Source organism: Fringilla coelebs (genome assembly GCF_963513975.1).
Source record: "Fringilla coelebs genome assembly, chromosome: 16".
Classification (NCBI taxonomy): Eukaryota; Metazoa; Chordata; class Aves; order Passeriformes; family Fringillidae; genus Fringilla; species Fringilla coelebs.
Genome location: NC_140042.1, coordinates 4,751,642 through 4,765,436, shown reverse-complemented (window position 1 = coordinate 4,765,436; position 13,795 = coordinate 4,751,642). Strand labels below are relative to the sequence as shown.

Sequence of the window (13,795 nt, the reverse complement as noted above, 5' to 3'; positions counted from 1 at the left end):
TCCACAGGGATTGCTGAAGTCCCTGACAGCATTTGTCATGCAGGGACAGCACAGAAGATGATGCTGTGACAGTCTTGCTCTGGCTGACCGTGCTGCCTTGGAGCAGATCAACACCTGCACAGAGGCCCAGAAGGTGCCCAAGGCACAAGAGCTGACCTGTCCCCTCCTCTTGTCCAAGGACAGCAAACAGAGACTGTGGAACAGCCAGGGAAGATGGCTGAGATGCAGGGCACCCAGAAACTCCAGGCTTTTCCCCTTCAAGAGGATAAAAACCTCCAGCAATTTCCACTCCTTTTCATGTGCAGCTTTGAACAGAGCCATATGCAAGCGACCAGGGGGCTGTGGCTTGCTGACACGGCTCTGCAGGTTCTGCAAAATCACAAGGGAGCAGCCAGGGAGAGTAACAGGCGTGCATCAAAAGCTGCTTTGCAAAACACCCATTTCATGTGTGCTGCAGCGAGGCTCGGTATTCCCCCATCGCCCAGACTCTGAGGCACTGCCTTTTCCTTAAAGAATGCTGATCACACAACCTCTAAGTAGAACATCTTTTGAAACTACCAGAGACTCAAATAAATAAATAAAAAAATAAAATTGTTTGAAGGCATTTATTTAATGCCAGCTGGAGGTGGTGGGCACCTGCAGAAAAGAGCACCAGTGGTGCCCCAAGCCCCCAGCCCTCTCAGGATGCACTTTGTGCCCAAGGGACAATTTCCTGCATCCATTGCCGTGCAAGAAAAAGCCATCTTCCCTGGTTACATCTCCAACCCATCCACACGCAGCTTCCCCACCACAGGACATTTTGAAAAGCTTCCCAAACCCCTGTGAGTCCACGAATTGCAATATCCTGCAACCAGGTGAGAGGGACAGAGAGAACCAGGAGGTTGGCTGACCTAGAGCAGAGCCACGTGGCGATTTAGCCAGAGATGGGAACGGGAATCCAGGAGGGGTTTTGCTTATGTCCCCTCTGCTTGATCCCTTTTTTAACACTGTCTTCATCTCACACTGCGTAAACACATCCCTGCCAGCCCACACAGTCCTTTGTCAGCTGTTCAAACACAGCAGCAGGCGGACACAGACATCCTCCTCTCCTGAGCCCTCCCACAGGGACACGGGCACAGCCAGCGACAGGAACAGCCACAAGAACGACTCTTCCTTCAGCAAATTGCAGCCACGGGTGCAGGGGAGGTGGTGGGGGGCAGAGAACGGGGAGAGGGTTCATTAGAGCAGGGAAGGCAGCCAGGACCTGCTCTGCCTCCTGCTCACTGGTGCTGCCACCTCTGTGCTGTGCAGGGCTGCCCGGCTCTGCCCCGTGGCACAAGGATGGAGTCACAGGCTCCTGTCTGGAGCACAGGTGTGACCTGCCCCATGTCCACCCCATGTCCCTCCAGGGCCACACGTGCTGCCACACCAGCCTGGATGCTCTGGTTTAATTAAATTCTTGTCAGTGATTTGTGCTTCTTGATGGCGCACATGACTCACCCCAGAAAGCACAGGCTGTCCCTGTTTCATTAAATAGGAGATATTTCAATGAAAGGGATTTGGACAGAGATAAATTGCAAACTTATTAAAAAATAGGTGCATTCCAGTAATTTTGTTACTTATTGCTATTGAAGAATCATAGAATCATTTAAGTTGGAAAAGACCTTTATGATCCTGGAGTCCAACTGTAAATCTAATGCTGCCAAGGCCACCAGAAGCCCAGGAAAGATGGTGAGGGCCTTCAGCTGGGATGGCTGATGCCTGTCACAGCCTGGATGAGGCCACCAGCAGTTTTGACAGTGATGGGGGCTGAAGTCAGGTGAAGAATTTGTGTGGATAACTCAAAAGCTGCTTTTCCAGTGCCCTCCTCCTTTGCCAAAGGAAGTGCAGACAGAGAGGCAGAGCTCACACCAGCACAAGGAGGATGCTGTGGGGAGGGAAACCTGGGAATGCTGCAGTGGCACTGCCATGTCCTTGGGGAATGAAGGAGCAAAGGGAAGGGAAAGTGCAAAAGCAACTTGGTGGTCAGCAGCTGATGGCTGCAAAACAAATGGAACTGCAGAGACAGCCTGAAGCTCAGATGGCATCTGAGAGCCAACCTCATGTTTCCAGTTCCAAACCAGGGCTGCTTTTGTGACAGGTTTTGTATCTGCCTCACCAGGTAACACAGCAGTCACTCCAACACAAGGATGCACCCACGAGCAGGACAGATGTCTGGCCTTCCAGAAAGCCTCACCCATCCCACTCTCCTGCTAGTCAGGAAAGACTGTCACTGGAATCATGCTCCAATATCACCAGCATTAATTACCTCCATGCCTGGCTCTACCTTGGCAGGAAGGGGAGCAAGTAGTGCCAAGACCCTGAAATGGGTACTGTGCCATACTGGCAGCTAACAGGGATGGGCATTCCCAGCCCAAAGGTGCTCTGTGCTCCCCACCAGCACTGTCCATGCATTCCCACAACAGTCCAGGGACATTGGCAGGAGCATCATCCACCCTGTTCAGGTGGGGAAGAGAAGCAGACAAAGCACATTCCCTCTGTTCAGTTGGAAGAAGGTTCAGCCCAGCCTCTTCAGGTCTTTGCTCAGAGATTTTGCAGTCAACAGGAAAACCTTCTGTTAGATTTTTCCAGTATACTGGAAATGACTGGCTTCATTAAAAACAAAGAAAGAAAAAGCCCTAATGTGCACTAGGGAATAGGCAGTTGCTCAGAGAAGCATATGCAGTAAGAGAGAAACTGTGTAAGTTAGAAAAAAAAGCACGAAGAGCACTTTGAAGCCAGTAGCAAGAATTAAAGTTGGGTCCTAACACAAAACAGGCTGCTACAATATATGAAAGAAAATTACATGTGGGAAGGTTAAACACAGGATTTGATGCTGTAACACCATAGACTGCTCAGCAGCTACTTTCAGAGGCTGCTGATTAGTGCAGCCCAGGATGGGTGCCTGCTGACCCTTCCAGGAATCCCAGCAGTCACCCAGCAGGAAGGCACACGCTCACACCGCGATGGCCAGAGCTGAGCTGAAATCAAGCCTCCAACAACCACACAGACAAATTGCAAACACAACATGAAAATGAAATAACTTGCAATTAACAAGAATGAGGAGTTAAGAGAGGCCTACAGTCCCTAATCAATCTCTTGCTGCCTGGCCTGCTCCACCGATGAGCCCCATTGTTAGTTTTGATTGTGTGTGCAAGAGTTGTTGAAGTGGCGGCTGGAAGAATAGCTCTCCATCAAAACTGTGATTTCCTTCTCCCCTCGAGACTCATCAAGGGTGAAGAGGAGGAGAGGGGAGAAGATAGAGATACAAAAAGAAACAAACAGCTAGAACAGGCTTCCCCAAGACACTCTGCTAGGTTTGAGGAGGAATAACTGAAACTGCAGGTATGCCAAGAATGTGGACTCAAGAATCACAGCTCCCATCAGTGCTGTCAGCTTCAAGAGGAAACAAGAGTACTCAGGAGAATAAAAGTAATCCCTGCCTTAACCATCCTTCTTATTCTGAGCTGTACATCATCCACCAGCAAGCCCTGGCCAGACTGGTACTCAGCCTGTGCTGGAATCTCAGCAGACCAGACTCTCTCTGCATGTTTAACTACACGAGTTTGGCCTCCCCCTTTCAGCCAGCAGTTTGTCAGCATCACTTTATGTTTGAAAAACAGCCTCCAAGTTCTTTCTTGTTCAATCCAGCCTCATTTCCCTCCTGAAGAAAAGATAATTAAACTATGGCCTCTTGTGCACACTGCTGCCCTGTTGTGTTTTACACACCTGGTCAATACAGAAGCAAGAGGACAGCAAGGTACCCAAGCCATGGGGCAAGCTAAGGAGGGCTGGGCAGTTCAAGGTGGTGTCAGTCCTTCCACCACACCCTTCTTCCATTCAAAGAAAAAAATATTCCATATCCTTTTTACACCCTCATGCTCAGCTTCTGCACCCACAGTGATCTACATCAGAAGCAAGTGTTCACTTTTCAGGTAGCCCCGAAGTTTGATAGTTACAGTTCCCCTTACAGATTTGCAAACTAATTCTGTATTTAACTCCTTAAAGAAGTGTGCAAAGACAGTGGATGCACACCAGCTTTGCACAGCCTTTTAATTTATCATGTTGTAGAAAAGCTGTGGATTTTACTTGATTTTATGACTGTATTGCCAACCCAACAGGACACCAACAAAGGTTTTGTTTTGCAGCAAGAAATGCCAGCCCTGGAGCAGGCCACACTCTCAAGTCATGTCAGGATGCTTCTGGTTTTGTTTGCTGTCTGGTATCTTGGGTATTCTCTCTCAAGGAATACAGCCTATCAAACTGGAGATGCTCTTCAGTGAACTACTGCTGGTGTTTGGGTTTTCATTTGATAATTTTGACAGAAAATAACAACAAGGGTGAAACCTGGAAGCAGCGAGAATTCTGTGCTCTGCAAGACTAAGCAGAGAATTTATAGAAAATATCTGTCTAAAGGCAGCCTTGTGGCCAGGATTATTTATGAGCTCAGACACACAACACACTGTGACACTGGAAAGAGTGTCTGGTTTAACTTCCTTCCCAACCAATTTAGACCCAAATAATATAGGCATGAATTATCAAGAAATATGAGCACTCCTTTTTAAGAAAGTAGAGGAATCTGAGCCCAGAAAGATTGCAAACATTGACAATTACACAGGATCAGACTGATGACCTGTTCAGCCCAGGATCTTTTCAAAGTGACCAGCCCCACATTCATGCTGCAACACTGGAACCAGTTTACCTGAAGCTTTGAGAATAACCAAGAACAGATTGCTCCCTTTTCTTCACTCAGGCCTTGATTCCTATTTCCAGAGGATGGACTTGAATGTTGCCAAGCACAGAGGCAGCAAAATCATTTGTATAGCCAAGCCAAAAAAATAAGCAGCAAAATAAGGGGAATTCTCTTCCTAAGTAAGGAACAGTTCTCTATAGTAAGGAGTTGCCTTTACACCTCCAGAGAGCTCTGAATGCCCCTACGTTGGGTAAATGCACATATTTAATGTAAAACTAGCTATTATTATTTGTCCATAAAGATATTTTAACATTTTAGAAAATGCAGTGGCCTCCTGCTCTCAGTAGTTCCTTGAAGCCATAGGGTCTATCAAATAAAAGGATTTCTACTCTTTTTCTTTTAAATTGATTGACTTCAAATGCTTTGACTGGGACTGTGTCCTTAGGCACACAAAAAGAAAAAAGTCTGCGATTTAATTTCTTTCCACTGTTTGTTCATTTGTACAAGTGTCTCCAAATCATCTCCTCTTCAAATTTGACCAGTCTTTCTGTTTACTGAAGGACTTTCTTTGTCTGAAACAATTGTCATTGCCTTTCTAAAGACCTCATTTCCTTACTCCCATTCAGGACCCAGCCAGAGACAAGGATAAACAGCCTGGCCAGGCAATGACAGCCCGATTTGCCACCTCCTCCCTCATTCCCAGCCAGATAAGCTGATCCAGAGGCTCCCCAGCAATGTTTGTTTGTTTTAACTGACATCTTTAATGGCTTGTTCCAAAGGGACTTGAGGCAGTTCCTGGATATCTGATGGGTGGGCTGGTCTAGACACACCAGTGAAGCATCACACTGAACACAAAGTCTGTGCCACGGCTGGACACATCTAATGGAGCAGCAACAGGAATGGAATACAAAACTGTCAAGTGCCCCAGGAGCTACAGTGCATTACAGCCCACAAAAAAATCATCAGAATCTAAACTCCTGGTGAGGAATCTGTAACAGCCTTTCCAGAGTGTTTAATTGAAACAATAAAAAGGAGCAAACAAACAGGAGTGAGCTGTGAAGCCTGAGATGTGCCTTTGTGCCTACGCACTCACAGAGGGGCTGAAAATCACTGGGACATCCTTCAAGCTGATGAGCTCATCTGTTGCACTGATAGGGATCACCAATAAATAGTGGTATGGTTTCATTGGAATTCAGTGCTCATTTATAGATGCAGTCATTGACATTCCCAGCACAGCATTGTGATTAACCCTTTCACTGGAGCTGTAATCCCAATTAATGCAAACTGGCTGGACACATCCAGCAGGTAGATAATAAGCTCCACTATAGTAACAGCACACCTTGGCCAGGAAAACCAACATCTTTCATCTTCATTTAGCTTTGAAGGGGTTACATTACAGAAGCTCCTATTGCATCCCTCACTTAAAATTAAATGCCACCAGCAGCGCTACTGAAATATGCTTTTAAAGTTTACAGCCGAACTACAGAAGCTTGTAAAGTGCCAAGGGACTTCTCTGGTTTAATTATATAGACCCTGTTCCATAAACTGCTTGAATAGAATAAATACAAATAGCTTCCATGCTTTGTGACCTCTCTGGGTTAATGAAATGCACACAAACACCCACAGTCTGCTATGGCTCAGAAATTCCACAGCATAAACACACAACCCTGCTGGAAGCTATAGTCAGGATTCAAGCCTTCATACATACAAGAAAACCAGCTGCCTGGACTCAGCAAGGAAATAATTTGTTGTTTATATTCTAGTACTATTCAAAGCTGCAGCCAGTGGGAATTGTCTGCAATTTACTTAACAGGGAGAAAAAGTCTGAAGTTTTTTAATTCATGCTGAAGTTAGCAAATCTGCTCCTCTTGTCCGGAGAGGTGGTGAGGTAAGAGAGCTTGAGGAATTCCAAGAATCAATAAATGACCCACCCTTGGCTCTAAGAAATGTGAGATCTTCTTTACCTGTTGACACTCACCTCATCCTTGGGACGTACTTGGGAATAAAAACTCAAATGAAGAAGAGAAAGCAAGAAGAATGTGTAGAGAGAGAAATCTCTACTTTAGTATCCCCTGTCCTGCATATAAATAAATTGCTATTTCACCAAGGAGAGTTTCCTTCTACCAGTGGAAAGCTCCTGAGCTTCCAGCCAGTTCTTGTTCATGTGGCCAGCATACAATTTTCTCACATTTTCTTAACTTTCTCCAAGCATGCCATATGGTGCAGAAAAACCTGCAACTTGTACTGTCCGGCCATGGCATCCAACAGACATCTCCAGGAGTCTGCTGAAGTTTCATTCATTGGATATTTAACACTACAGGTGTGAGCACAGGTCTCTGGAGGTGTTAGAGCAGCACTACACCATCTCAAGAGAGAACTATTTTCAGTATTCAATGACAGCACCTTAAAATCAACAGAATTATTTTCTTCCCTGGGCACTGAGCTACTTTTGTTGCTGCCATGTGCCTCAGGTAATCCAGAGCTCTCCTAAGGCCAAGCAATATGAATGTTTTGGGGATATTCTCCTAGTTATACTGAAGATCCTAGGTGCTGTCTTATACACACTCTCACTCGCTCTATTTGTTGGGTTTTATTTGTTATATTTCTTTTTTTCCCTGAGGCACTAAAGTTGCAGAACAGGAAAACATTTCTCCTATTACGTAGATAAACAATCTGGCAACCATCCACATGTGGCACACAGCTGTAAGTCTGCAGAGACAGAACTTCCCCACTCCCTGCTTGTAGAGTTCCCTCCTGTACCAAACACCTCCAAAACCCTTCATAAAGGAGATTTGACTTTGGGAGGATCAGTGGGAGGCAGGGATGACTTTAAGTGCTGTTGTGTTTGCCATGGAGAAGAAGAAAGTTCTCCCACTGACCCACAACTTGGGCTGTTGAACCAGTCTAAAGACAGGACTTAACATCTTGGTGACTTCTAACATCACACCTCAGCTCTCTAAGGCATCAGCTCAGAAGGTAACACAGCAGGAAAACAGCCCCTGTATCAAGCCACAAGCTCCCAGCCCACCCAGCCAGACCAGTACAGCACCCGACAGACACAAGACAGATTGTTATTGCTACTCATCTGTGCCGTTCACATAAATGGCACTTCACACACACCAGGATGAGTTGCTGCTCAAAAGGGATTCCAATTTACATAAAGACAAGATGATGACACGCAGACAAGCTAGAGAAGGATAAAAAAACATAGGGACATATATCTCATCGTGAAGTAATGATGAGCCTTGATGGTTACATAAGGTTTTATTACTGCGGCGTGTAACTGATAATATAAAAAGGTGAAGTGCCAGGCCAGATGCCTGAGGTATTATGCATATAGAGTCTCTTCTCTTTACTCCAGACTTTGATATATAAGTGGGAGACCAGATGTCAAACCTCCTACTTTTTAACAGAAGAAAGGATCTTCACTTCCCTCAGGAGCAACACTCTGCCAGGTAACAGGGGGCAGTGTTTTTCCAGTCTAATCACTGAGAAAGAGCAAATACACCCTGGCACATTGAAAACCATGAACCCAAAGAAGCAGGTGCAGGCAGGGGTGCACAGACCTACCTTGAAAAGCAGGCAGTCCCCCTGGTGCTCAGCATAGATGGAGCTGAGCCTGTACTGGTTCTCCGTGGTGATGTCGATCTGGTAGCCCGTGAGTGTGTAGCACACCTTGCGGAACTCCTGGATCTTGGTCTGGAAAACTTCTTTCAGGCGTTGGTTTTTCAGTTCTGCACTTTCCACTTGCTTCTTCAGCTCTGGGTAAGGGAAGAAAATGGGTATTTTCTTATATGTCACCAGCACGGAGCCCTTGTGCTGTACTTACAGCGCTAGCCAAACTGAGTGAATTGAAAAGGTTAATTAAAAAGTGAATTAAGCAGGCAAGAAACAAGCAAGCTGGATGCCTCTCCTCCTGGACCCAGCAGACTAAAAGATAGTAAACTGGGGAGTAAGGAAAACAGACATGTCTTGGTGGGATGGATTTTTCTTTTGCTCAGCCAGTCTTTTAACAACACACTACAAAAATTCAAAGCTATAGCATCCATTTCACCACATGCACACGTCTTGTTTTCTACACAGAACCCAAGAGAAGGGTGCTCCTCTACAGAAAGCAATAAAGTAGAAAAATGGTCCAAAATACGCCTCTGTATGGCTGCATCAGGAGGAAGCTGCCTACAAGGGAAATCTCCTCCAATGGAAGAGATTTGAGGTAAGTGCTCTGATCTCAAATTGACACACTGCTTAGGAATCCCTCAAGGTTTGGGAAGGGGCTTTTATGGTGATAAAAAGCCTGGAGAGCACCTCTGCCTCTTTGCATTCGACACCTTAACCGGACTAGTCCCTATCAGAGAGGTCCTGGGAGACTGCCTGCCACTCACCCTGTGTTTTATTGCTACAAAGGGAGCTGCCAGTACTGTGAATCCTTCAAGAGGATACACAACAATTACCATGAATCTTTCACCCAAGGTGCCTTCTGAGTAATTAAACCTCGATTTATCATCCCATTAATTAAAGAGATTGGCTTTACTTTAATATACACTAGAGATGTCTCTCAAGTCAGCCTGTTTTATCAACACTGCAGTCCAGGGTTAGGAAAAATCCTGACTCCTTCTAACAGCAAACAAATAGACTTCCTCAGTCGAATACCTCTTTGTCATTCTGAGGTTTAAGGCTTTGTGCTGTGATCAGAGACATAATTGCAGCATTTGCAGCCCATATGTCTTTAGTTTAGCTGCTTCAGGTCCAGCAGCAGGACAGCAGGAACTTCAGAGCAAGGTGACTGCTGGAATATGAGGAATGTTTTTGGCTGGGTTTATAGAGCCCATACTAAAACATTATTGCTTCCCAAGTGAGCTGGAAATTTTTTTGCTTGAGTACTTGCTGGAAAGTGTTTCCACTGGTCTCTCAGGCACAATGTAGGGAGGATGTAGGATGGAAACTGCAAGGCCATGGACTTGCCAGTGACATTCACCTCTGAGCAGCTGCAGGCACACCAGGAGAGAGCCAGTCACCTCTCATCTCCTGTACTGCTTTGGTTAGGCACTGTGGGTGGAACAAAAGGATAATTCAATGTGTTAAGGTAAAGTGCCTTAAATGCCACTGAGGATGCCCCTCCTCAGAAGTACTTTGGCCTTAATCCAACTCAGTTTAATCCCCAGGCAAGGACAGGAACTCTTTAATGGTTTAAGAGAACTACATGTCCCTTTACTTCTGAGTGAGAGCATCCACTCAGGGAGAGTTAACCATGGCCAGTTCCTTCCTTACCTTCAACTAATCCAGCTCCACCTTCCTGAGCAGCTTCTGGTGGTGATGTACAAGCAATGACTGCCTTTACCCTGGGCATCCCCCAGCTTCATCTTGCTTTGTGAAGGGGAGCAAACCAGTTGTGGGGAACATCACCAGTTGGTTCATTAAAACCCTGCCATACAGGGAACCTCCCAGTTGTAGGGGGATGTAAAGCAAGTCGAGAATATCCAAAGCACCCTTAAAAAGGGTTGTGTCTTACACACAGTCTCTTCTCATGAGCTCAAAAAGGCTCTTTTCTGACCACCCACCTTCCCACTCTCAACTCAGCAACTCATCAATGTGCAATTAATTCAACTCTCCTCTGGATTATTACAACCTTTTCCCCATCATCTCAGCTGGGACTGGTCTTTGATTAATCAAGTAATCAGCCTCTGAAATTGGGAGGTTAACGGGTGGCTCTGACCTGGATATTCTCAGTTTTTATTCAGCTATGCAACTGTTAAGGACAAAATCCTATATATGAAAGTAAAAATTCAGTGACCACACTGCAGTGGTAAATAACATTTCGTCACTGTCAGAGACAGCCCTGCCTTTAATATATTGCCCATGCCCAACAGCAATATTTTTTTCCCTAATAAATGCAGCCTAGCCTTGGAAAAGTAAATCTCTCTTCCTACTGCATCTCAGAGGTTGCCTTTCCCAACTTTTATAACCTCGGAGGTGGATGGCACCCTAATTCATTAACTCCTTGAACAGCTTTCGTTATTCATGAAGAGTTAGTGCTTCTTCCACTGTTTTGTCTCTCAGACTTGGTCCTGCCAATGGCCACCACGAGCATCCTCACCCCCACCCAACAGTGCTGGCCTAGTTAAACCCTCTGACTCTGCAGCAGCAACTAAGTGATGGCAACTGCTTCCCTCCACTCCCCTCAGTGTGAGAAAGGAAAAACTTTGACTACAATCACTCTTTTATGCAAGAAATCTGGGGCTTTCGGTGCAACTGAAGTACCAGGGAGCCTTTACCCCCGACTGGACTGCGTGCCCTTGCCGCCTCCCTGCTGCTCCTCCTGGCCCTCTTTCCAGAGCCTGCAGCAGTGTTGGTGTGCTGGCTGGAGGAACTACCTGCATGAAAATGTCATCTGCTCATTAGAGATGCCTTGTGTCAGCCACTGGCACAAGGTGCTGAACCGGGGAGCTGCTAATGTAGATGCAGTTGAATGTGCCAGCGCCAGCCAGGGGTGGGATAAAGCCTTGTCACCCCTCCCGTGACTCCATCAGGGCTTCTTTAGCTTAGGGACAGAGCAGGAAAAAACCCTAGCAAGCACAGGGACACAACAGGAATGCCTGAGTTTGCAGCTGCCCCCGTGAAAGGTCCACTGAACCCTGACTGTAAAACAGAGATTGCTCTTCCTTTACGCCCAATTAAGCGCAGTGCTCAGCAGCTCAGCTCCAGCTGGTGCCTCCCTCCTGCAGTGTTTATCCCCTGGGAACAATTCAACCCGGGGCTGTTCCTGGTTTAACTCAGGACAGCATCCAGCACTGTGACTGGCCCTGCTTTCCACTGAGGGATCTGCTGACACAACCAAGAAAGCACACCACGAGCAGGATCCTTGGAAGAGTAACTTCAGAGGAAGGTAAACTGAGACTTGAGAGAATTCAGATGGGATCCCACTGCTGAAACAAAAGGTGTCCTAGGATATCTTTAATAACTTTTTATCATACTTCTGCAGGAAAGAAACATCCTGCAGGTTCTGTGTGATACCAGACAGCCCCTGGCCAATGTCTCAGACAGCTGGGGGTGTCTAAAATGGTGAAGAATGACTAATTTTAGGGTACCTATGGATCCTCTTTGCACCATGGGTTTGTCCAAGTACAGACCTGGTACCACGGATTCCCTGCACCCAGCCAGCAGGACAGCAGCATATGCACAGACTTGGGGACAGTAATTAATCCTTCTAATATATCCCCCATCAAGTGAAGATGTTAAGCTAAAATGCAGCTCATTGTTTGCTCTGCATCTGAATTCAAAGCTGTGAAACCACTAATTCTTAAGCCTCACCTAATACCGCTAATTCCCGCCAAATTTCTCGCACAGTCAGGAAAAATTGATTTAAAAGTCATCACTTGAACAGAGTGCAACTCAGCTGTTTGAGAGCAGTGCTTAAGGCACAGCCACAGAGGCCCTGGAACAGAGGGAGATCCTTTTGGGATGGTCAGAGCAGGCTCCAGTGACAGCACTGATGTGTCCACCCCTTTCATCTACCACCTACAGAAACCTGAACATCTTGATCCATTCAGATCTTTCCCAATGTTTGGAGGATTAGATTCAATTACATCTTTAAAAGACAGTATTTGAAAATGAGAATCCCTGTATTTAGAGAACCTGTTTAAGTTCCTGTATTTGACCTTGTTCCACTTGCACAGCACAGGTGAGAGAAGTTGCAGAGGCCATGGGTGGGGAAGGTCACATCACAAACACTCTTCATCCCAAAGAAGGGATGCCAAAGCATCTTCAAGTTTATGAAGCAAATAAGAACTGAGAAAATAAGAAGGAGGTTACACAGGCCATGTCCTGGTCGGAGGCAATGACTGGCCTGGAAAAAAAAAAAAAAAAGGAGAATAGAGAGAACAGGAAAATATATAGAAATACTGTCCCATCTCCTTTGTATTCAGGCTGAGAGCATGCACAAAAAGTTGCCTGCCCTGAAGAGTTTGATGTGGAAAAAAAATCCTCACTTAAAAAAAATCATTAATCTGTTAGAAAATTAATATTGCCATATTATTAATTCCTCCTAATGATACTGCTTCTCGAAACACCTTGTATTTTCACACACTTACATTGACTTTAATGAATAATTCAAACTATTTTGGATAAATAAATAAAATATGAGTTGGGCTTTTTTGGTCTCATATTGGAAATGTCACTGCTTTTTATTCCATTGCTTTGACACTCCTTACATCTGAAACTGTTCAGAGCAGCCTGGAAATACCACAGCTTTGGCTCTTGCTCTAAGTTCAGCCAGGTCAATCAATAACAATAGCAGTCTCTGCACCAAAGAAAACCAAATTCACGCTTAGACTTTTCCCCAGGGAAAGAGAAGGAAACAATGTGACTCTGAGCATGCCAAAAGTGGCATGAAATTCAATGTATCACTAGTCTTTTCCAGGAAAATACAAATTTGTTCTGCCCATCCTCAAAGATGCCACAAGCCATGTAGCTGCATTAATTCAGCTGCAATCCCAGCTAATATATATATATATATATATCTCAGAGAGGCCTGCAGTCCTTTCTAACTCTCCATTAAAGGTTACTTTCCCTCAGTGACATGTTTGGGGGTCAGTCACTCCAACACACACAGGATAAAGTATTTACACATCAATTCCTGTCCCTGCTGACCCTGCCAGGGTGCCTCAAGACAGATGCCACCCAACAGTGCTATGGAAGATGCTGCATTTTCACCAACCCTGCTTCACTTAAATTTTGTTTCCAGCTTACAGAAAGGGATGCCAGAACCACCTTGTTCACACAAGCTCCACGATGGGAAGAGGAAACACTGTTTTCTCAGTTCCAAGCAGCAAGGAACATTTACATTTATTCTCCCCCATCTACAGGAGCTGCTGCCATGCAGTGGCACTCCTGAACCACCCCCCTGCACCCCCAAACTGATACTGAATTACTCCATCCATTGCAGGTCTGTTCTTCCCATCTATGTCTCTGCACCTGGGACCCTTCCAGTCATTCCCCTGCTCAAACCTCAAGCTGGAATTTTCTTTGCCAGCCTCAGTTTATGAGGAGCAATGTCTGAAAAGAGTTCTGTGATATTCTGTGAAGGGC

At 45.7% G+C, this 13,795-nt stretch overlaps 1 protein-coding gene across 3 annotated transcripts in view; it reads right to left on the bottom strand.

Annotated features, from left to right (window-relative positions):
* MAD1L1 (mitotic arrest deficient 1 like 1) overlaps positions 1–13,795 on the bottom strand; it is a 345,841-nt gene that overhangs the window by 80,367 nt on the left and 251,679 nt on the right. For 2 of the 3 annotated variants that reach the window (XM_084216166.1, XM_084216165.1), the window contains exon 17: positions 8,282–8,472. The exons of the other annotated variant lie outside the window; for it this stretch is intronic. In XM_084216166.1, the coding sequence (XP_084072292.1) occupies positions 8,282–8,472 (191 nt within the window). The remainder of the gene's footprint in view (positions 1–8,281; positions 8,473–13,795) is intronic. 3 annotated transcript variants of the gene reach the window in all.